Source organism: Gorilla gorilla, chromosome 22 (genome assembly GCF_029281585.2).
Source record: "Gorilla gorilla gorilla isolate KB3781 chromosome 22, NHGRI_mGorGor1-v2.1_pri, whole genome shotgun sequence".
NCBI classification, from domain to species: domain Eukaryota; kingdom Metazoa; phylum Chordata; class Mammalia; order Primates; family Hominidae; genus Gorilla; species Gorilla gorilla.
This window is the reverse complement of record NC_073246.2, coordinates 7,794,115-7,819,507: the sequence shown is the minus strand read 5'-3', so window position 1 is coordinate 7,819,507 and position 25,393 is coordinate 7,794,115. Positions and strand designations below refer to the sequence as shown.

Below are 25,393 nucleotides of genomic sequence, written 5' to 3'. Positions count from 1 at the left end.
GTAAGGAAGAACTTTCTTACTTCGTTCGTATTCCATGAGACCTTAAAAGATAACCTGTCTTTTAAATAGGTCATATCTATAATAAGGACCTAAGATGAGTTGCTTCTAAATCGTTTTATGAAAATGATTTCATTTCTTCCTAATCATGAGGCTTATAAGTGTACTTTTTTAGACATTGCAGATTTCTTCCAGGAACTTGTATTTACTGTTTTCTTTTCCTCTGCCTCACATGGAAGTCAACCCTCTAATTGAGGGACCCATTAGGTCACAGAGTATATTGCTAGACAGCGATATCATTTCACAAAAGCTTATAGTGTTGACTGTGTACCAGACCTCTATTCTAAGCACTTCGCTTATGTTATTTGTCCTTTTAACATATGTATGAGAAGCTGCTTTGCCTTACCCCCATTTTTAACCAGTGAAAGAATTGAGGCATTGAGAAGTATTTAGTGAGTAAGCAGAATTACATAATCTGACTCCAGATTCCATGCTCTTAACCACAGGGCTCTATGTGTCCCATGTATAAATGCCCTCATACGTTGGAGTACCAGACACCGTCCCCCTGAAATCATATCAGTCAAAGAATATTTGTGTCATCTAGGTAGTTCGTGTCTTCTGTCCTCCAGCTAATGTACCAGTTAGCCGGTTAATATACAGACACAGTCATCCATCACTTAAGTTCAGAGAAATACATCATTAGGCATTTTCATCCTTGTGTGAACATCATAGAGTGCACTTCCACAAACCTAGATGGTATAGCTTACTACACACTTAGGCTGTATGGTACGCTAAATTCATTTTAAAAAATAAAGTAATTGTGCTACGGTGTTATAACTATGGTGATGTCTGTATGTGGTGGGAATTTTTCAGCTCCATTATAATCTTATGGGACCACTGCCTTAACATGCAGCCCTTTGTTTACCAACATCATTTTGCAGTGCATGACTGTTATGTGATGTATGAGACACTAATATTTGTCAAATTGATAAGCCAGCGTAATTTAGTGTTTGATATTTACACTGATACTGTTTAGAAGAGGAAGTGCACACAGGTCTTTTTGTATTCTGTTTGATAAGTGATAACAGTGGCTTTGCCTTTTTTTTTTTTTAGTTGCTTTTAACTTCTATTTTACCTAAAACTCAGGTTATTTATTTAGACTAGCACAGATTTAATTTTGGAAAATGACTTACTATTCAAGATAAAGCATTTTTATCCTGTGTACTGTGGAAACGTAGGGAGAAATTATTTATCAGTTTACCCAATTTCTTTTTTGGATAGGTATTGGTGGATTTATGGTGCGGCAAAGAAGTCGAACTGGGCAAGGGAAAACCAAAAGATCTGTGATCAGAAAAGATTCCTCAGGCTCTGTTTCTGAGCAGTTACCTTGCAGAGATGATGGTATAGTACTGACTTAAAAAAATTTTTTTTTTTTTATGTAACCCCTTGATCCTGATATTTCTATTGGAAAGAACTATCCTAAATAATGTTACAGTCGATAAGAACCTTATTGCCTCTTATTGTTACTCAATAAGAGTCTTATTGCCTTTTATTGATGAAAGGATTTGAGTGCATATAGAGTTCATATCTGTAATACAGCAATCAGGTTCTATAAGGAAATGGTTTAAATCCAATAGACTTTATTCTTTTGAGATTTTTTGACAAGCTCTTTTTTCCTGTATCAAGTTATTAAATATATTTTCTATATTTAAATATAAATGGTTTAGGGACTTAATAACTTAGTTACATAAGGTACTTTCTGGTCATCTCCAAAGCCTTTCTTTGACTGCCTTAGATACTTATCACATAATTTGAAATTCTCAAGTGACAGTGCATCTCAATTTTTATCTATGTATGTATGTATGTATGTATGTATGTATGTATGTATGTATGTATCTATCTATCTATCTATCTGTCTATCTTAGGGTCTCACTATGTCACCCAGGTTGGCCTGCACTGCAGCCTTGCACTCCTGAGCTCAGGCAATTCTGTCCTCAGCCTCTGACGTAGCTGGAGACCACAGGCACACAACCACCATGCCTAGCTAATTTTTAGGCTTTTTGCAAAGACAGGGTCTCACTTTGTTGCCCAGGCTGGCCTAGAACTCCTGTGCTCAAGCGATCCTCCTGCCTCAGCCTCCCAAAGTGCTGGGATTACAAACGGGAGCCACTGCGCCTGGCCGTTAGGGAGTTCTGTTATCCCCATCTGTAAAATGGGGAAAATGGAGTCAAAGAGAGTTCAAAGGAAGCCCCAAGGTGGCACAGCTGGGGAATCGAGTTTTGATTTGAAGCCAGAGAGCCATTTTCAAGAGCTCAGCCCTGACCTGCTGTGGGGGTCACCGCTCCTAGGTGCCACTTTGTATTCTGGGAGACTTGGATTCCAACTCTGCCGGGGGATCTCAAAATGGAGGATGGCGTGCTTGCCCCAGAGTCAATGCCCAATCAGTGATTGTTATTATTCTGTTTTCCTAAGGCCAAGGTCAACCACTTAAGACAGAAAAGAATGGTATGAGTCAGCATGGCTTTTGGCATTGGATCTGGGCTAGAATCCCACTTTCTTCTAGTTGTAGATCTTCAAGTAAGAGAATTAAGTCAGAAAGTTAACATCAGGCCCCAGTTTCCTCATCTGCAAATGGATTTAAGCATGAAGGTTATCAGGAGAACTAAGTAACACCATAATATAAATCAGCTTTGGAGCTGAGAGTGGTACATAGTGGGGGTGCAGTAAATCATTTTGTTTTTCCCCTTTTATTATTATTATTATTTTGAGGCAGAGTCTCTGTTGCCCGGGCTGGAGTGCAGTGGCTCCATCTCTGCTTACTGCAACTTCTGCCTCCGGGGTTCAAGCGATTCTTCTGCCTCAGTCTCCCAAGTAGCTGGGATTACAGACACATACCACCATGCCCGGCTAATTTTTGTACTTTTAGTAGAGACAGGGTTTCACCATGTTGGCCAGGCTAGTCTGGAATTCCTGACCTCATGTGATCCTCCTGCCTCTGCCTCCCAAAGTGCTGGCTTCCCACCGAGCCTGGCCTGTTTTTCCCCTTCTTATCCCTCCTCTTCTCCTCCCTGTTCTTCTTATTTTATTTATTTTATTTTTTGAGACTGTCAGCCAGGCTGGAGTGCAGTGGCACGAACACTGCTCACTGCAGCCTCGACCCCTTGGGCTCAAATTATCTTCCCATCTCAGCCTCCTGAGTAGCTGGGATTAAAGGCGCGTGCCACCAAGCCCGCCAAATTTTTATTTTATTTTATTTCATTTCATTTCATTTCATTTCATTTCATTTCATTTCATTTTATTTAAGACAGTTTCACTCTTTTTGCCCAGGCTGGAGTGCAATGGCATGATCTTGGCTCACTGTAACCTTCACCTCCTGGGTTCAAGTGATCTCCTGCCTCAGACTCTTGAGTAGCTGGGATTACAGGTGCCTGCCACCACTCCTGGCTAATTTTGTAATAATTTTTGTATTTTGTAGAGACAGGGTTTCGCCATGTTGTCCAGGCTGGTCTCGAACTCTTGGACTCAAGCAATCTGCCGGCCTTGGCCTCCCAAGGTGCTTGGATTACAAGCATGAGCCAGCCTCTGCGCTCAGCCCTCTTCTTACTATTATTATTATTACTGTTATGGTTGTAGAAGTAACCTGAAATAGAGATACATTTAAATATCTGAGTGATTTCAGCAAAGGAGAGAGACCCTGTGTTACTATTTTAGGAGTGCTCTTGATTGTGTGAACCCATTGAATACACCACTTACTAACCGAGCCCGGCCATTTTGCTCAGATTATTCAGAGCTCTCAGGACCATTCAGAATGAAATTCAAAATCTTTACCATGGCCAGAAAGATCCGTGCAATCGAGATGCACCATCCCTATCCTAATTTCCTGGCTTGTCTCCACGCCAGCCACAATGCCATGCTGGCCTCCTTGCTGTTCTTTGAAACACTGGGTGCACTTTGCTTCAAGGACTTCGCTTGCCTGTCCCTGAACCTGGAATGCTCTTCCCCTAGAACTCCTTGTGGCTGCCACTGTCACCCCCTTCAGATCTTTATTTAGATGTGTCTATGATGAAGCCTTTCAGGGCCAATCTATTTAACATTTCCCTCACCACCCCTCCACTCTGTAGCCCCTTTGCCCCTTGTATTTCTCTCCATAGTACTTATTATAATATCTAACACACTATAATATCAAATGTTAACTCCATGAGGATAGGCATTTTGATCTATTTGGTTCCCTGCGGCATCTCCAGCACATAGAACAATGCCTGGTGTACATAGTGGGTGCTTATTAGGTACATGTCACATGAAAGAGGAAAAAAACGAGTGTATTAAAGAATCCAGGAGCCGGGTGAGGTGTGTCATGCCAGTAATCCTAGCACTTTGGGAGGCTGAGGCGGGTGCATCACCTGAGTTCGAGCCCAGCCTGGCCAACATAGTGAAACCCCATCTCTACTAAAAATACAAAAATTCAGCTGGGTGTGGTGGCAGGTGCCTGTAATCCTAGCTACTAGGGAGGCTGAGGCAGGAGAATCGCTTGAACCGGGGAGACAGACGTCGCAGTGAGCCAAGATTGCGCCATTGCACTCCAGCCTGGGCAACAAGAGTGAAACACTGTCTCAAAAAAAAAAAAAAAAAAGAATCCAGGGAGGCCAGGAGCAGTGGCTCACACCTGTAATCAATCTCAGCACTTTGGGAGGCGGGCAGATCACTTGAGGTCAGGAGTTGGAGACCAAAATGGTGAAACCCCATCTCTACTAAAAATTCAAATATCAGCCAGGTGTGCTGGTGCACGCCTGTAATCCCAGCTACTCAGGAGGCTCCGGCAGGAGAATCACTTGAACCCCAGAGGTTGCAGTGAGCTGAGATCATGCCACTGCACTCCAGCCTGGGCGACAGAGTGAGACATTGTCTCAAACTAACAAACAAACAAACAAACAAAAACCCAAGGAGCACAGAACAGCTACATATTGGAACAGCTAAATATTGGAGCACCTACTGTGTGTTGACCGTTCCACAGCATGGAGGAAACTGGTCTTCCCTTGGAAGAACCTCCCCACTATTCAGGTGGTAAAAGAAATAACTTACCCAGGGCTAGGCATAATGCAGACAGTGTTATAAAGGAGGCATTGAACAAAGGAGAGAGTAACTGAAGGAGGTGGCATTTTGAGTGACCTTGGGGCCAATTAGGGTGGTTACAGGTTGATGCTTATATATATGGCATATACGTTGGGGGATTGGGTGGCGGGGAGGGGTGCAGGCATTCAGAATAGAGCAAAGAGAGGAGTAAGTATAGAATGGTGTATCAAATGTTTATCCAAAAGCAGGATATGGAACTAGTAAACATTTTATTCACAGTGTGTATTTTTTTTTGAGAGGGAGTCTCGCTCTGTTGCCCAGTGGCATGATCTCGGCTCACTGCAACCTCTGCCTGCTGGGTTCAAGTGATTCTCCTGCCTCAGCCTCCCAAGTACCTGGGATTACAGGTGCACGCCACTACGCACGGCTAATTTTTGCATTTTTAGTAGAGACGGGGTTTCGCCATGTTGGCCAGGCTGGTCTCAAACGCCTGACCTCAGGTGATCAGACCACCTCTGCCTCCCAAAGTACTGAGATTACAGGCATGAGCCACTGCACCTGGCCTGTTGTCTATATTCTATTTTTTTTTTTTCTGAGATGGAATCTTGCTCTGTCACCCAGGCTAGAGTGCAGTGGCACGATCTTGGCTCACTGCAACCTCTGCCTCCAGGGTTCAAGCGATTCTCCTGCCTCAGTCTCCTCAGTAGCTGGGATTACAGGCGCCTGCCACAGCGCCCAGCTGATTTTGTTGTATTTTTAGAGGAGACGGGGTTTCACCATGTTGGCCAGGCTGGTCTTGAACTCCTGACCTCGTGATCCACCTGCCTCGGCTTCCCAAAGTGCTGGGATTACAGGTGTGAGCCACCGCGCCCAACCTGTTGTCTATATTCTAAAATTTGGATAATTTGGATATGGTATAGTTTATGTGGCAATTTTCTTTTGGAGAACATGTAGGTTGTTTCTAGCTTTTCGCTATTGGAAACAGTGCTGCATCCTTGTGTATGCTTTCTGCATGAGTGATATTTCTCTAGGATACATACTGTAATTATATGCTTGTCTTTTTTTGTGTGTTTTAATTTATTTAATGTCTGTGCTTCCTGTTAAAATACAAGCTCCATGAGGGGAGGAATCCAATTTGTTTTGCGCCACACTCTTTAATTACTATCTAGCCAAGTGCTTGGGAGAAAGGAGAGGTCAATAAATATATACTGAGTGAATCAGGCTGAAAGATTGGCTGGGACCATGGTGTGGTTTTGTATCCTAAGAGAGGGAGCCTGACTTATTTTGGAAAAGTAAAATATTTTTTTGGAGAATTTCACACAAAGCAGTAGCAGGATGGTTATTGGTGGAATTTAGGAAAACGTATTCTGGACTAGAAAGAAGGCAGGTACAGGAGGTGCGATTATGAGATTATTACACAGGCCAGAAGGAAACAAAGAAACATGGGTGGTGAGAATAGAAAGGAAAGGGTACATACATTTCAGAGACATTAGAAGGATAGGATTTGTGAGATTTACTAAGTAGCTATAAGGGGTGAAGTAAAGAAAGCATAGAAGGAAAGTTGATTTCTAGCGTAGAACATTTTAATTTTACAAACATTTATTCTCTCTCCCAGCTCCATGGAAAAAGTACTCACTAATTGCTGTTGGTATATTAATTTGTATTACATTTTCTTCCCCACTTTCTCTTTTTTTTTTGAGACAAGGTCTGTGGCCCAGGCTGGAGTGCGGTGATGCCATCTGGGCTCACTGCAGCCTTGACCTCCTCGGGATCAAGAGATCCTTCCACCTCAGCCTCCTGAGTAGCTGGGACCATGGGTGCCAGCCACCATGCCCAGCTAATTTTTTTTTTTTTGAGACGGAGTCTCACTCTGTCCCCCAGGCTGGAATGCAGTGGCGCAATCTCGGCTCACTGCAGCCTCCGCTCCCTGATTCATGCCATTCTCCTGCCTCAACCTCCCAAGTAGCTAGGACTACAGGCACCTGCCACCACGCCCGGCTAATTTTTTTTTGTATTTTTAGTAGAGACAAGGTTTCACTGTGTTAGCCAGGATGGTCTGGAACTCCTGACCTCGTGATCCGCCCGCCTCGGCCTCCAAAGTGCTGGGATTACAGGCGTGAGCCACCGTGCCCAGCCCTATGCCTAGCTAATTTTTATATTTTTCTTAGAGACAGGGTTTCGCCATATTGCCCAGGCTGGTCTTGAACTCTCGGGTTTAGGTGAGCGCCTTGGCCCCCGAAAGTGCCGGGATAATAAGCATGAGCCACTGTGCCTGGTTTCCCTTTCAAAAGAGATTTTGGGTGTTTCGTGTCACTGTATCCACGATGCGTGCGGTCTCTTGTGCGTGGCTTCTTTTCCTGAGCACGCACAGCTGCCTTCTAACCCGCGAGCAATGGCTTTAAGGTTTTTGTTTGTAATTCGGGGGTGACCCAGGGGTTCGGGCCGCGGGCCCCTCCCCTCGCCCAGGCACACCTTGCAGAGGAGGGGGCGGCGGGGACAGGACCCGGGTCTGTGCCTACGCACACCCTCGCGGGCCAACCCCACCCCCCCGCCGGGTACCTGTCACGGCTACTGCCGCGGCGCGCGCCCGCCAGGTTAAGCCGGATGGCGGGAGGAGGGGTGCGGGGCACGGGGTGCGGGGAGGGTGGCACGGCGCGCGCGTGCGCAGGAGTCGCCGAGCAAGAACTGGTAGTGCGCGCGCTCGCCGCTCGCTCGCGTCCCGGAGGCGGAGTCTGCGGCGGCGGGAGGAGCAGGGGCGCGCCTATGCTAGTCACGTGGGCGCTGGGGCGGGGCCGGGGCGGGGCCGGCGCGGCCGTTCAAGGCAGGGGGCGGGGCCGGCGCGGCCGTTCAAGGCAGGGGGCGGGGCGTCTCCGAGCGGCGGGGCCAAGGGAGGGCGCAACAGCTGCTACCTCAACACTTTCTGACCCAACGGTCACCCAGCGCCGGACTCGCTGCGCCCTGGCGGCTCTAGGGACCCCTGGCGCCTACACTTAGCTCCGCGCCCGAGGTGAGCCCAGGCCCTAAATCCTCCGGGCGGGGGTAGGGGTGAGGGACGCTCCTTTTTTGTTGGGGCGGGGGTCTTGGAGGCGCGAAGGCACTAGGCGCCTCGGCGGATGGCTGCACCCCTCGCCCTCGGCTCCCCATGTCTTTTGGGGGGCCGGGTGCGGGCGCGGAATCCGGGAGGTGTCCGCACAAAAGGCCGAGAAAAACTCCGCGACGCCTCCCTCCCTCCCTCGGCCCTCCCCGCCCTCCCCGCCCCCTCCTCTCCGCGCCCGCTCCTCCTCATTCAAACCCGGCCGGCCTGAGTGGTGTCAGCTCAGTCCTGGCCGCCGCCGCATGAGGAAATGACCGAGGAGCCGGAGCCGCAGGTAAAGGGGGCGCGTCCCCCGCCCGCGCCAGCCGGGGCACCCGCCCGGTCCTGCGGAGGCTCCCGCGCCGCCCCCGAGGCGCCCGGCTCTCGTTGTCTTGTCCCCTCCCCAGGCTGACCTCAGTTCCCCGTGTCAGCTTTCTAGCCGCTCCTCTAGGGCGCCGCCTCCCCAGCCGGCTCCTGCGCTTCCACCCACGGGAAGGTGCGGGCGATCCCGGGCTGCATCCGCTCTTGGCCGTCACACTCACACTGCACGATTTAGAAGGGCTTGGGGTGCGGGGTTCCCTGAATCTCCGCCGGGAGCGGGGGTCCGGGGGTCTGCGGGGGTGGGCGGTGGGGGTCTGTTCCGAAAAGTTGGGTCGCCCCGCGGGGCGGGTCTCCCAATTTGCCCAGTCGGCCCTTGGGGCGCGGGCGGAGGGGGGACGTCGGCGTAGGGTCCCCAGCGATACCCCGGGAAGGGCCGGGGCAAGTTGGAAATGGTCAAAACAATGCGTCTGGACGGGCAGCATTGCTTCTTATTGTAGTTTTAATCTGCATTTCTCTAATAGCTAGTGATGATGACCAGTTTTTCATTTGCTTATTTGCCAGTTGCAAATCTCTATTAGTGAAGTATCTGTTCACATATTTTGCCCATTTTTTAAAAGTTGGGTTGTTTTCTTATAATTGAAGTTTATTTTTTCTTATACTCAAAATTTTAATTCACACATAATAAATTGTACATATTTATGAGGTACAATGTGATGTTTCAGTACATTTTACATTGCATAATGATCAAATCATGGTAATTAGCATATCCATTGCCTTAAACATTTACCATGTCTTTGATGTAAGAATATTCAAAATCCTCTCTTCTAGCGAGAATATGAGTGTATTTTAAATGTACATCTATTTGTTTTCTCACAATCCTATAAAATGATAGCTTGAGTCAATGAGTTATCCCCCCAAGTCCTATCAACCTTGTCTATTTTAGTGAAATTTAATATTGTCTAGAAAACACTAAGCAAACATAGTTATTCAGAGAGCATAACTGAGCCCTCTGGTTATTCTCTGTAACCCACAAAGGAAGCTGAACACTTGATGTAAACTTCTTCATCAGAGTAAATAATAAGAATCCTCTCCATTACATACAAAAGAAAAAATAACTGGAGAGATAGTCTCTGCTCTGAGGTTATTATCCTGTGGTCTTTGGTTTTGGTACATTCTCCCCCACCCCATGCCCTTCTCCCTCATCTTTAATGAGTATCTGTATGTATGGCAGAACAGTATTTTTTTTTTTATTATACTTTAAGTTTTAGGGTACATGTGCACAATGTGCAGGTTAGTTACATATGTATACATGTGACATGCTGGTGCGCTGCACCCACTAACTCGTCATCTAGCATTAGGTATATCTCCCAATGCTATCCCTCCCCCCTCCCCCCACCCCACAACAGTCCCCAGAGTGTGATGTTCCCCTTCCTGAGTCCATGTGTTCTCATTGTTCAGTTCCCACCTATGAGTGAGAATATGCAGTGTTTGGTTTTTTGTTCTTGCGATAGTTTACTAAGAATGATTTCCAGTTTCATCCATGTCCCTACAAAGGACATGAACTCATCATTTTTTATGGCTGCATAGTATTCCATGGTGTATATGTGCCACATTTTCTTAATCCAGTCTATCATTGTTGGACATTTGGGTTGGTTCCAAGTCTTTGCTATTGTGAATAGTGCCGCAGTAAACATACGTGTGCATGTGTCTGTATAGCAGCATGAATTATAGTCCTTTGGGTATATACCCAGTAATGGGATGGCTGGGTCAAATGGTATTTCTAGTTCTAGATCTCTGAGGAATCGCCACACTGACTTCCACCGTGGTTGAACTAGTTTACAGTCCCACCAACAGTGTAAAAGTGTTCCTATTTCTCCACATCCTCTCCAGCACCTGTTGTTTCCTGACTTTTTAATGATTGCCATTCTCAAAGAACAGTATGTTTTTAAGTGTCTGCAGTCTTGGGCCAAGTTCGTTCTATTCCCCACTCTACAAGAATCACAAGAGCGCTAGGATTCTGTTTGGGGTTGCTGTGGACACAGAGTTCTTATTACAGAACTGACTTATTCTCAATAGGAGGTAAAGACCTAGAGGTGAGGTCTCTGAGCAAGGGAGTCCCATCCCATCCTCTGCCCTCTCTCTTGGCTGTTGTCCTCTCATCTTCATCAGGAGAATTAAAATCATGTAAAGTTTTGGCGGGGGAACTAGATGGTGGTCTCTGCGGCCCAGAGACAGGAAAGTTTGCTTATACCCAGCTGGGGGGACCACTAATTGACATTCCTTTCCCCTCCCAGGGACCTTACAGAGTCCCCTTACCCTCACGGTACGGGGGGACAATCCGTGGGTGTAAGGCCAAATAGCAATAACCTTGTTACTTGCCAGGAATTGGGTCAAGATTTGATTTAACAAGCTTGGTTTTGGGAACTAAAAAATGAAAAAAGGAAAAGCCATAATCTTGAAAGGCAACAAGAGAGAAAACTGCTAACAGGATCTTGATTAAATTTCTCCCTCTTACAGAATGTTGGACCGACGACACAAGACCTCAGACTTGTGTTATTCTAGCAGCTGAACACACCTCAGGCTCTTCTGACCGGCAGTGGCTCTGGAAGCAGTCTGGTCTATAGGTAAGCATGTCCAGGGCTTACAGGGAGAAACTCCCAGAAATCCAGCTCTGCCTTGGGTTGCCCTGGTTCACGTCCAAAGATGTGCTTGGGCCACATCTCTGGAGCACAAGGTGGTAGACTGAGAGCTTTGATATTTCTACTCCTACGGCAGATGAGCTGGTATAACTCCAAAGGTATGGAATTTGCTGTTGTCTGTGACCCAGCAAATAAAAATAGAAAAATAATTCGATAGAAAAATAATAGAAATAGAAAAAATTTAAAAAACAAGCCAAGCCTCATTCTATGACATTTTAGGCAGTGTGATAATATGCATATACTGGTCACTTTAATCTTTCCTACAGGGGCAGCTGGTTGCCCTAATGTTGGATGCTCTGTTCAAGGATGGTGAGCTAGTGTTCAGCTCAGGAAGCCACTCCACAGAGATGGCCACCAAAAGGGCTTCAGTGGTCCCATCTCAATTGACACCTGAAACACTGTTAATAATTACAGTAAAGGTCACAAATGGGTTTTTATTAGTGAAATTGATGGCTTACAAAGCAGCATGATGGATGTTACAATTATATGACATTTTAAGATCTGTTAATCAACTAACGTGTTTTGGAGACAGCCCACCCTTGCATAAACAGGATAAAGGTGTATGAGGGTGGCCTGTAGTGTATATTTAGAGACAACACCCAAGGCTTGATCCTCATATGGTCCTATCTCCAGGAAGGTTTAGGAAGATTTTGGCCTCTGAAACATTAGGAATCTGTTGAGAATGAAGCTTTCATGCTTGGAGCACCTAAAGTGCGGAAAGCTTACAGAAGCTTGTGTACTGTGTCTGCTTGCTACTGATTGTTTTGTTAAATGAATATCTGTATGTGTTGCAGATTTGGTCGGAGACCTACTTTTCATTATAACCTGGTAGCATGATTATAAAGGTGTAGCTAACCTTCAGCTAACTCAAACTTCTGTGGTTGCTCCTATCTACCAAAAAGCATTTAAGAATTCTGCATGACCACTTCAGTTTAGGACAGTTTGCAATTCTCACCTTCCTTAGAGGGCAATTTAGCTAGTTACTTATTCATGTCCCATGAGGAAAGTCATTCTGTGCTCCAAAGCAGCTTATCAAAGTATTATTTCAGACTTCATGCAGTACTCTCCCTGAAAGGAGTTCAGGTAACATCTATGGATGTCTCGTGCCCTTTTTGGAGATTAGTTTCCCAAGGAACTTGCTTAGCAATCCTGGCTTGTCACCTGAATCTGGAGTAATTTGAGTGTCTTCCAGTTCTCTTCCTCAGTAGAGAATGTCTGAAAAATCCAGTAATCATTTAATAAGGCTGCTTATGTCAGAAACTCAAATTCTTACCTTTTTGGTGTTTTGAACATTTTCCCCTGTTATGATTTATTAGTGTATTCTGCATAGACAATCCAATTATTCATCCTGCTGAAAAGTAGCGGATGCCTATAGATGCCTTTCTTTTTGTAAAAGGTATTGTTTTTCCTGAGACCTGGATGAATTTCCAGGAGCCATTCAAGGACATGAGAACACCCACTTAGAACTTGAAAGGTTCCCCTCATGGATCTCAGACCAGGCTAATGAGATGCGATAATTTGAACTCTGGCACTCCTTTCCTCACAGGCTGAAAGACTAGCACAATATTAGTGTCTGTCTGTGCTTAAAGGTTGGAGCTATTGATCAGAGTCCAAAATTAGTTTGTGTAGGGGAACTTTTCTTAAAGACGTAAAAAGATACCATTTAATATATTGTTTCCAAAATGTGTTTCTCACACATTTCCACTGTGAGAAAGAGGTTCTGTGGTCAAATAGGTTAAGAAACCTCAGCACACTCTTAGAGAATCCCAGTTGTTATCAGCAGCAAAAAAATGTATGTGATCAGTTTCTTAAACTTATTTAAATGTTTGAAAAGTTAGAAAATTGTGGCAAAGAGCATTAATTCTTGAGTCTTGGGAGTGTATTACCTTGATGAGAATGTTTGTGTATTTGAAACTAAAAATGTGTATCAGTTTATATTGCCACATACTGATTTTTATGGCATAATATATGGTGTAGAGAGCAGGTTGTCTAAAAACCAATATTGGCAAAATGCTGAATATTCAGCATGGTTTTATGAAGTTGACAGATGTGGAGTGTATTTTGCATGTGTCTTAACTTACAGATGAGGAAATGAAGTAGCAGAGAGATTAAATTAGCCAAGCCAGGGGTTTCGGTGCTAGGAAGTCTTGATATTGTAAAACATAGCCATATAACTTTAAGAAAATGAATCCAGACAAAAAGAAAACAAAATCATTGTAAACACATAATCCACTTTAAGTTCACAAAATGTTTTAAACATAATTAAGGCTATGCTTGACTTATCTACTTGTTTATTTCCTACCAAGGATGACCGGGAACTAGCCATTGATATAGAAACATTCATTATTCTTACATTTTCTTTCTTTTTTCTGTGTCCTCTCTCTCTCTCTCACACACACACACACAGTCTCAGAAGTACTAGTGCTGTATCCTGAAATTGTTTCTTTAGTTCTTGTCAAAATTCCTCCGATTTTATTTTTTGTGTCCTGAAATACTGTTGACATTAACATCCTCATTGCCTTCCAAAATATCTGACTTTATTTTTTGTATGTGCTTTTTACTCTTTGGTAGAGTTATGGATTCACTACCAGATTCTACTGTATGCTCTGACAACTATGACCACAATGGGTGAGTTGACTGATCTAAGTGGTGAAAAACACTGGGAGCATCAATGGCAATAACAGCTTTCTATCAGAGACTTTAAGCATCTTTGGTAACATTGTTTTTGAACCAGAGTGGAAAAAATAAGATCAGGTCAGAAGAGGGATGCTTGGTACTCAAAGATTGTTTGTGACTCTAAGTAATTAGCAAACAAAACCTTAGGAAACTATCAGAATGCCTGTGTATGAGACTCTCTCAAGAGTGATCCAAGAGAGTAGAGAATCCTACTTGGAGAAAGAAGGTGGTAGCATTGGACAGGCAGCAGAGGAGCCCTCAGCATAAAGAAAGGAGCTAAGAGACCCTGTATCTGTCCCTCACCCTTCAGAGCTAGTGCCCCAAACTCAAAGCCATCATCACATTGGATGGAGCCCCTGCCTCAGGTTTAGTCACTTGATCCTATTTGAGGAGAAGCAAAGATATCTGTGACTCATGAAGAGCATGAAGGTGGTGGAGGGACTTGATAATTAGGAAATCAAAATGGGCAAGAATAATGTGTGACTACAAATGGGACATGAATTCGAAGGAAATTTAAGTTAAATTTGCTGCCACACATGATGATCAGGTTCAGTAATAAAGAATTGTATTTAAATCTTGATTCATTAAACTTTTTTGAGAGTCCTAAACAATTTTTATTACCAACACATAGAGACTTGTTTCTAGAGAAAAATCAAGTACCAGGTGCCAAATAACAGATTTACATGAGAATTTTTAGGGACAACACATTGTAATTTGTAGCGCAATCATAGCCAATTTGAACCAAAAAAAAAACAGTCGTGTATGCATTTATGTTGTTTCTTACTATTTACCTTTCAATCCTTTGCACTGACTCCAATGAATTGACATCAGAAATCTGTGCTGGAGTCAACAATGAAAGGTGATGTCATAATATATATTGGAGATGGGAGGAATTCAGGTTTGTGAAATTCAGTCTCAGAATTATTCATGGGAAAATAGTTTTCTGGACACTGATTCTAAAATTCTTTCTAAAAAGTTGGGTCTTAAGTAAGCTAAGTCATATTTATCATATCTTTTAGATTCAAGGAATTTTGTTGTTCAAATAAATTGGTCTTATCACCGCTCCATGTGGCAAATCTCTAATATATTTTTGCATTTGATGTTTGAAGTAAAATGCAGCAACCTTACATAGAGCTTTATAATAAGCTTCATGTGTTCAAATATAATTGGTACTTTTATAACCGATGCTGTTTGTTATACTCAGAAAGTTATTTCTTATCGTAAGATTACCAATATAGTCACCAAAATATTTTTTATATTTTGAATTAATTTTCCACATTTAAATAAAACAAGCGCTGCTGCTGTTGTTACTATTCCCTTTTAACGTCTCCCCAAATTAGTGTTTTATTCTGTACACTTTATGAGATGGCAGCTTAACAATACCCTTAATATGGCCCAAGGATTCTACAAAAGGAAATGCTGGTGTGTTTGTCAAAAGTGTTTTCTGGCTGGGCATGGTGGCTCAAGCCTGTAATCCCAGCACTTTGGGAGGCTGAGGCAGGTGGACCACGAGGTCAGGAGTTCAAGACCAGCCTGGCCAATATGGTAGAACCGCGTCTCTACTAAAAATACAAAAATTAGCTGGGCATGGTGGTGCATGCCTGTAGTTCCAGCTACTCGGGAGGCTGAGGCAGAAGGATCACTTGAATCAGGGAAGCAGAGGTTGCAGTGAGCTGAGACAGCACCGCTGAACTGCAGCCTCGATGACAGAGCAAAACTCTGTCTCAAAAAAAAAAAAAAGTGTTTCCTGTGCAGATTATCTATTCACCACTTGCAGATTTGAAGTTTACTAAGCATGTGTGATATCTAAAAGTTCATTTGAAGAATAAGTTTCAATGCCAAAAATGTTTAAAAGTGGGATATAGGAAGATGATGCAAAGATCGAATATCCAAACATTTCCATTTTCACCAGGAGGACTTAATAGAATGTCTAACAGCTACTTTTAGATATTTTTGAAATGTGAGAGGGGTGAGTTAACACAAAGTAGACTGTGAGATTAAAATGTCTGTTCACTCTAAAATCTCAGCATTCACTTTCTTATTGTCAAGTTATTCATCAGACTCTTTTCAGAGACAACCTAAATGCAAGCTCTTAGAATATTACAACATCTGTTATATGAGATGACAGGAAATAATTTCATGGCCTTTTAAAGGATAGATGAGGGATTTGAATACCACTTTCAGATTAAGTAACTCCTCTATTGAATATTACACTGTTTTATGGTTCATATCTCTATTGTGGTTGAGAGGTATTGCCAGATTTATTCGCTGACAAGTAAATGTTATTCAGTTTATAATTAATATGCACGTTGGGGGGAGATACTTTCTGTCTATGTTAAAACTATCTTCAATGTTCAGTATCCTGTTCCACATAAAACTTTCATGCCCTAGTTTTAGCATTCATTGACTTTTATGTGAATCAGTTGTAACTGTGATCATTACAAAATGGTGATTTTTTTAAAAAAAAGTAGTTTTTCTGTGTTTAGTAAGTATCATTCTATTATAAGGAGAGCTATTCCTACCCCTATTTGTTCACTATTACTATGAACTTATAAATTCTTACATTATTTCAATGAATTACAATCCTTTCTCTCATTATTTATTTTGATCTTTAAATGGTCCCATATTTGGCCAGTGGGACTCCCTAAAAGCTAGCCCCTGTGTCCTTTTGACTTGACATGTTCCCATCACTTTTTGAGCATTTCCCCAGCCCTGGAATCAGCCATTTACCCAAAGAACCTCATGTCCTTTAGAAACCAATCAATATTTTGCATTTGGTATGCTGATTGCCATTGGCTCATTGCTACTTGTAGGCCTTTTTAATATATAGATGAGAGTACAGTTATACATATTGACATATACAGATACATGCACATATGCAACAATTTTAATGTGTTTAATACACAGTATATACATTTATATGTGTTCTGTAAACTACGTATTATTGTTTTGCCTATATGTTTTTAAATTTACTTAAATGGTATTAAGTTGTATCTCATTTTGTTAGTTTTTTGCTTAGTAACATAAGATTATTCTTCTTGTGCATACCTTTTGTTGTTGCTTTTAACTGGTATGAAAAATTGCACAGCATGCATGCATCCCCTAGTGAGGAACAATATATTGCTTCCTACCATTTGCCTTCACAAAGAGTGCCACTAAATGATTATCCTTATGCCAGACCCCTATAGACCTGTTTGAGTATTTCTGTAGGAATATGAAACAGGACTTGATGGGCCATGGGATTGCATATTTTGAATTTTACTGAATACTGCCTATTGCTCTCACAATGGTTATACCAGTCTGCATCTCATGAACAGTGCATGATGGTTCCTACACATACACATTCACAACAACACTTGACATTATCAAACTTTCTAATTTATATAATCAATCTAATAGGTCATAACATATTGCATTATGTTTTACTTTGAATTTATGTGATAACTTATGAATTTGAGCATCATTTTATGTTCTTATAGCATTTGGGATTTCTTCTGTAATGGTTCATTCATGAACTTAGCCCGTTTTTCCACTAGTGTTCCTATCTTTGTCTTGTTAATTTACGTGTGCTGTTTTTGAATATTTTATATTTTAGAATAAGTTAATCAAATTTCTTTTAAAATTATGTTTAATTTTCAAAGTGATTATGTTACATTTGTAAACAATATAGCAATGATTCACTCTTTTTAGTAACATTAAAAACATGATGCTATTGTTTGGAGGTTTGTACCCCCACACTGCATGTTGAAGTTTGATCCCCAATGTCGGAGGTGGGGCCTAATGGAAGGTGTTTGGAAGATGAATAGATTAATTCCCTCCCTTGGAGTGAGGTTGAGTGAGTACTCACTCTATTAGTTCTTGCAAGAGCTGGTGGTTTAAAAAGAGACCAGCGGCTTCCCGCACCTTGATTCCCATCTTGCCATTTGATCTCTGCACGTGTCAGTTCCCCTTCATCTTCCACCATAAATGGGAGCAGCCTCAGAAGCAGATGTTGGCATCAGGCTTCTTGTGCAGCACACAACTGTGAGCCAAATAAACCTCTTTTCTTTATAAATTACCCAGCCTCAGGTATCCCTTATTAAACAGACTCAGATGCATGGAATCCCATTCAAAAGTTTGGACTATCGCTTTATGTATTCAAATCATCCTTCATGTCAGTTTGAGACGTTGAAGTTATGTTCTCTAATCCGTCATCTGCCTGTTAGCTTTGGCATTGTTGTTCTTCATTCTCTTCATGACAGAACTTTTTGCCTTATTATTTTACTTTTGAAGTTTGAAATTTTCCCACTTTCAGTCTACAAAGGTAATTTCTAATCCTCATAGTTTTAATTTACACATTTAATGCTTTAATCTACTTAGTGTCTACCCTTCAATATGGTGTTAGGTAGGGATTTGGTTTCATTTTTCTCCCAATGGTAGGCTGATTTTCCAAATACCATCTATGAAACAATTCATCCTTTTTCCTTGTTTATGTAATCATCGTCAGTGACATATATCTACATAGGTTTATCTCTGAGCTCAATATTTTGCTCCATTGATACTTATGGCATCCCTACACCTTTTTTATTAGCATGATTAGTTAAGTTATTAATGGAGCCTTTATATGTTGACATAGATTTTGTAGTAAGTATGTCAATATTCTAAAAAATTTTGAAAAATACCTATGTGGGCCCTGTGGTGTTTGGGAGAGGGAAGGGCTTTAAATACTAGGTTGATTTTTTGTTACTTGAGTATTCTATTTCTATATAAATATATTTTCTTGCACTAATGTTAGTGTTTTATATTTGTCTAGGAATTTTTCCATTCCATCTAAGTTTTCACATTTATTAACATATAATTGAATAATCTTATTTTAAAAAATTTTAGTTGTGTTCCAGTTATGCTCCCTTCTTGTACATTTTATTTGGATATTCACTCTGTTTGTTCTTGATTATTCTTGCCACACGTCTATTGTAGTAATCTTTTCAAAGAGACACACTTTTGTTTTGTTAATCTTCTCCACGGTTTTTTCTTCTCCAGTTCAGTGACTTATGCTTACCTCCTTATGTTTTGCTTCCTTATTACTCCATAGACTTTGCCTTGTGCTCCTTTTCCAACATCTCTACTTAAATGTGTACTCTTTGCTTTTAACCATCTTGACTTCTTATTAATGCTTATATATTGGTAAATTTTCTTCTAAATATTGCTTCATTGTATCCTACAAACTTTGTCATGTTATTATCAATCAGTTCTTAGTATTTAAAATATTTCATGATTTCCCTTTTAACATAAGAGGCATTCAGTAATGTGTAATTTAGTTTCAAATGTGGGTTTTTTTAAAAAAGCTAATCATATTACAATATATTCAGAGAACAGCAATATGATATTGATCCTGTGGACTTTATCCTGTGGAAGCTTTCTTTATGGTACAGAGAGCTATGATGTTGGTCTGTCCTTGTGCCCTCATAGGTCTTTTGCTGTTTCTAGAAGGTGTTAGAATTTTCTCTTTGTCTCCATTAGATACTTAAAGCTGATATATTTCTTCTTTCTTGAATTTTGGGAAATTTATCATCATAAATTTTCACATTTTATTTTGCATTTTTAGTTTTCATTTCTTCTTAGATTTTCATATTCTAGATGTTAGATAGCTGTTTTTATCCTCCATAACATTCTTCTTTAGTATGTTCTCTTTATTCTTTTCTACTATTTTCTGGGTAAGTTTCTCAATCTAATCTTCTAACTCTAAATTAATTAGCTTTTCACATGTATCCAAACTACTATTTATCCCTCAACAAGTTATATTTTTTTGACAGTCATACTTTTACAGTTAAGGCTTTCTCTTTTATTTTTTCTTACGACTCCCATTCTCATTTCATGTTTCAACATCTTCCTTTGTGTCCTCTTATCCTTAAGAATATTTGTCATGCTTACTTTAAAATCTTGGTCAGTGTGTTCCAGTAGTTTTGCTACAGTCGGTATGCTGTTGTTCAGCTTGTTGTATTTCTTTTTCAGTAGTTGTATTCCTCAGATATCTAATCATGTTGGTTTGTGAACTCAGATTTTTTGTGGCTGTTGGCTACTCTGGTCATTTGTATTGGGGAAGGACTGAAGGACAATCTCAGTCTGCTGCTGTTCTTGCAACATAATTATTAATAGCACCCACTTTTTCCTTTCAAAAGTGTCCTGGTTTGGGCAGGAATTATATAGTCAGTCTCACTGAAATCTAGGACGTAAGCTGTGTCATTGTCAGTAAGTTTAAAATGAAGAGAAGTGATGTGCCCCAGGGTAGAGAGTCTCAGAAACCATGAAACACTGACCAGGCAACTCCTCTGGGTTGTGAAAAGGAAAAACTTTAGACAAGGTAAATTTAAGAGTTTAATAGTGCAAGAATGATTCGTGAGTTGGGAAGCTTTTAGAACGAGAACAAGTTCTGAGAACTGCAAGCTGGCAACGTGGCCAGACAGCATTATGGACAGAAAATGGAAGTGAGGTCCAGAAACAGCTTTGTTGTTTACAACTGGTTACAGCTGGATGTTTTGTCTTATTTGAATCAGTCAGCCACCCGCAATTGACTGAAGCTCAGCTGCTGCAATTGACTGAGACACAGCTATCTGTTACAAGTGTATATTCTATTCATAATTATGCTGTTAGTTTACACACTAGGTTAGCTTGCAGTTTGTTGCATAAGGACTCAAGTACAGAGGCAACCACAGGGAAAATTTTGTTTAATTAAACAACTATATCACCTTGAAGCTCCTGAACAAAGCAGCATTGGAGGAGACAATCTCTCTGGTTTGTAACCTGGGCTTTGGAGATGGAGGTAGGTGGAGGAGTGAAGGCCCAAGGATGGCTCTTCAGCCCTTCCCTGTTTTCATCAGCCAGCCTAATGCTCTCCTAATTTTACTGTAACTACTCCTGGGTAGTTGCTGTTGTTGTCTATGGAGACAGGCAGGGATGGTCACTATTGTTTCCAAATGGCTAAATTGCATGTGTTTTGTTTTGTTTTGTTTTTTCAGAACAGCTAGTTTATTAGTTGTAGGGTTATTGTAGCTAATTTGAATAAAAATTAAGCCTACAAATTCACATGGTATTTGATTATGTACAATTTAGTTTAATTCTTTAGCTCTGACCCAAATGAAGTGATATCACTAACCCATGATGGAGTCCTCAGTGAAAGTGAAACGATATCACTAGCCTATAATGGAGCCATCAGTGAAAGGTGTTATGTGTGTGTATGTTCATAAAGATACACACAAATGTTAACTATAGAGTTTCTTGGACACTGTTTCTAAAGCACTGGTAGTTTCAGCTTCTGTATGTAACATCCTTTTCTTTTTGGGTCTAGTTGGATACAAGATAAGTAGATCACAAGAAGTCTACTTCTTCTTCCTAGCTGAATTGACTAGTAGCTAAAACTTTTAGAAAACTGTTGGATTGCCTGTGTATGAGATTCTACCAGGTTAGGCTATATTGGTTTCTAGGGCTGCTTTAACAAAGTATCACAAACCAAGTGGCTTAAACAAAAATTAATGATCTCATAGTCCTAGGGACTAGAAATCTGAAATTGAGGTTGTCAGTAGGGTTGGCTTTTTATGAAGGCTATAAGGAAGAATCTGTTTGATACCTCTTTGCTAGCTTTTTCTGGTTGCTGGCAATCTTTGGCATTCCTTGGCAGGTAGACTCTTGTCTAGAGTAACTGCAGCTATTTGACCAAAAGTGTAAGTCCAAATTGTGTTTGTATCTGAGTAATATGCTTTTATAATTCCCCAGCCCACAGCCAATTGAGTTGATGGTAGTAACCTATGATAGAGCCACCCATGAAATGTGAATGAGAAACAAAGATTTATATACAAGTAAGTGTATATATACATATATACACATAACATACACGCATGCATACACATACACACACAGAAACATAAAACAATGAAAGAGAAAGAGAAGTTGATATTTGTAAAATTCACTGTCAGGCGTATCCTTGGAAATACAGAGTATCTTTGACACTATGTCTAAATCTTCTCACTGTAGGATCTATAGATAACCTTCTATTTTTTTTTCAGACCAAATTGGATAAAAGAGGATGAAGTCATGAAAGGGATGCTTCTTCCTCTTAGTATATTTGTCACTCTCAGTTAGTAGTATCCAATCCCTTAGGAACCTCTGAGGTTTTCCATTTATGAGACTCTCCTACTACTAGAGTGGGCCAAAGGGAGAGAGAATCCTATATGGAGCAATGGGGAGGTAACAGGTGACAGGGAGGAGTGAAGCACTCAGCAAAAAGAACAGAGTTCATGAAACCGTAATGGGTTCCTCACCTTCTAGAGTTCTACCACCATGTGAGGCTGGTGCTCCAAACCCAAACCCACAATCATTTTGTAGGGAGTTCCTGACTCAGGCCTACAGCTACATGGTCATATCTTCTGGGCAGGAAAGACAGCCATGATGGGTGAAAGTAAAGAAGTGACAGAAGGACTTAGGAATCAAGAATTTAGATGGGGTAAGAGGCATGTTTCCTTACAGACTGCAGTTACATTAGAAATAAATGCCACTGGCCAGGCATGGTGGCTCATATCTGTAATCCCAGCACTTTGGGAGGCCAAGACAGCTAGATCACTGGAGGCCAGGAATTTGAGACAAACCTGACCAACATGGCTAAACCCTGTCTCTACTAAAAATACAAAAATTAGCCAGGTGTTGTGGTGCATGCCTATAATCCCATCTACTCAGGAGGCTGAGGAAGGAGAATTGCTTGAACCTGGGAGGCGGAGGTTGCAGTGAGCCAAGATGGCACCACTGCACTCCAGCCTCAGTGAGAGTGAGACTCCACCTAAAAAAAAGGATACACCTATTTCGAATTAGTGATATACACATGAATATTTAAATGTCAACCAGATAGTACATCGTAGAGTAACTGTAGCTGTTTGATTCAAAAAGTAAGTTTAGAATTACATGTGTGTCCAACTATCTACTTTTATATTCCTTTAGCCTGCATACAGAATTGACATCAATGACCTATGATAGAACCACCAATGAAATGTGAATTATAAAATATATATACACAAATATTTAAAGAAATATATATGTAGATATACATACTTCTGTCTATCTAGACACACAGGGAGAGAGAGAAAGGGAGAGAAAGAGAAAAGAGAGAGAGAATCGACAGAGAGAAAGATGAAGATTATGTGCTTACACTCAGGATCATCTATGGCCATACAGAATGTCTTTTACACTGTTTATAAACCTCCTCACTATAGGCCCTGCAGGCCCCTTATCCAACTTTTTGATTAAATTGGATAAAAAAGGAACAGGGCAAAAAAGGGAAACTTCTTGTTATTGTCTTGTCACCCTTAGTAGCAGGCACATACTTAGGAAAGTCAGATTTTCTGTGTATGAGACATACTAGAGTGGACCAAGGGAAGAAAATCCTATGCAGAGCAACAAGCGAGTAACAGTGGACAGGGAGCAGTGGAGCCCTTAGGGAAAAGAAACAGAGCTAATGGCCCTGGCAGGGTTCCTCACACCCAGAGCTCTACCACCATGTGAGGCTAACACTGCAAGCCCACACCCATCATCACATTGTATGGGGCAGTTTCTTGACCCTGTGTGAGAGCAGAGAAGACACCTATAATGGCAAAAACAAGGCACTCATGAAGGGATTTTAGTGTCAGGAAATGAGATGGGGTCAAGGGGATTTGTATACAGAAACTGCAGCTGAATTTGAAATAAAGTAAACCACCAAATTCTTAGTTTGTGCTGTGTTCAATTGTAAAGAACTAAACATCGCTTGTGAGTAATTCAAACCAGAAAGTGAAGTCCAGGATGTCATATTGGTGTTGGACGATACATATATATATTTAAATTCTGTAGCACTGCCAAGTCTAAATTCAAATCAGTACCCTGGAGTGGAGCTGTCAGTGAACTGTGAGACAGAAATAATATAGAGGCTGGGCGCGGTGGCTCACGCCTGTAATCCCAGCACTTTGGGAGGCCGAGGTGGGTGGATCATGAGGTCAGGAGATCGAGACCATCCTGGCTAACACAGTGAAACCCAATCTCTACTAAAAATACAAAAAATTAGCTGGGTGTGGTGGCGGGTGCCTGTAGTCCCAGCTACTCAGGAGGCTGAGGCAGGAGAATGGCATGAACCCGGGAGGCGGAGTTTGCAGTGAGCCGAGATCGTGCCACTGCACTCCAGCCTGGGCAACAGAGGGAGACTCCCCCTCAAAAAAAGAAAAAAAAGAAAAAGAAAAAGAAATAAATCAATATAGATATAAGGATGTATGAACAAGGGAGGAAACGATTATATACCATTTATATATACCTATATGCATTCATATTAAATCAAGGCATGCACCCACAGGTACTGCAGAGAAATATAAAGGTTGAGGTTAGGGAAGTTCCCATTCAAGGGCATTAATGGAAAAACAAAAAGCTTTTGACACATGTGTCTGCGTGATCTCACTATAGGATATGAAGGTGACTTTATGTCTTGAATGAATTTAGATAAAAGATGGCCACATAAAAAGAAGAATGATTTTTCTTACTAGTCTGTTTGATACTCTTGAGTAAAAATAAAAAATAATTTTCAGACTGCCTGTATGTGAGACCTTACTATAATGGCTGAGGACAGCAGAGAATCCTCTTTGGAAACAGGATAGCACAGCAGGGACGGAGAGTAGTGAAGACCTCAGGAGAAGAGAAAAAAGCTAACAACCCTAGAAATGTTTTCGACCCTGCAGAACTCTGCCGCAATACAGGGTGGTACTCAAAACCCCAAATACCATCATATTGGATTGTGTCCTTGACTCAGACCTGCAGTTACTTTATCGTACTTGTGGACCAAGAGAGACAATCAAGTGAAGAAGTAATGGAGGGCTTTCGAGGCAGCACATTTAGTGGAATAAGAGGGCTGACTACCTCCACGCAAAAGTTTAGTTTGAAATAACTGCCACCACAAAGGCTGTCACGCATTGGGACTGAGGTCATAATAAAGAGGTTTATTTAAATCTGAAAGCATTACTATTTTCCCCAGCCTAAGATGTTGGTTGCCATCATATAAATCCTCCTTTTTAATAAAAAAAATGACATTTTAGAACCAAATAGTGCTATACACATGAATAGTCAGAACTTAACTGGTTTATGTGCAGAGTAATGAAAGCTAGTTTTACCAGAAAAGTAAATTTTGAATTGTGTCTCCTGTCTGACTGTATTCTTTTGTCATCCTCTAGTCCACCCACAAATGAATTATCAGGAGTGAACCCAGAGGCACGTATGAATGAAAGGTGAGTTATGCATATGTGTGTCTTTATTTATCGAATTATAACTGAGCATAGAAGTATTCACACACACAGGCACATAAACAAATATATCCATCCATCCATCCATGCATCCATCCGTACACACTTCTCTCAAACACATCCACTAACAAATCCACGCATACAGTGGAAACATACAACAAGGAGACAGACGGCCGGACATTTGTGGAGTTTATTCTGGGAAGCCTGCGTGGCCATAGAGAGTGGTTTTTAACAGGATTTCCAATTCTTCTCCTCGTAGCCTTTGTAGGTAACATTGC

The 25,393-nt window shown here is 41.5% G+C and overlaps 1 protein-coding gene and 1 long non-coding RNA gene across 2 annotated transcripts in view; both read left to right on the top strand.

The window, feature by feature from the left end:
* Positions 1 to 8,061, top strand: part of LOC134756446 (histone-lysine N-methyltransferase 2C-like) — a 441,494-nt gene extending 433,433 nt beyond the window's left edge. Inside the window, 3 exon segments of the mRNA XM_063702528.1 lie at positions 1,279 to 1,398; positions 7,501 to 7,841; positions 8,008 to 8,061. Coding sequence (XP_063558598.1) covers positions 1,279 to 1,398; positions 7,501 to 7,841; positions 8,008 to 8,061 — 515 coding nt within the window.
* Positions 8,062 to 10,977: 2,916 nt separating this feature from the next.
* LOC134756416 (uncharacterized) lies at positions 10,978 to 25,196 on the top strand. The gene is made up of 3 exons (XR_010132385.1): positions 10,978 to 11,085; positions 13,732 to 13,788; positions 25,047 to 25,196. It is a non-coding gene; the product is annotated as an uncharacterized lncRNA (long non-coding RNA).
* Positions 25,197 to 25,393: the final 197 nt, after the last annotated feature.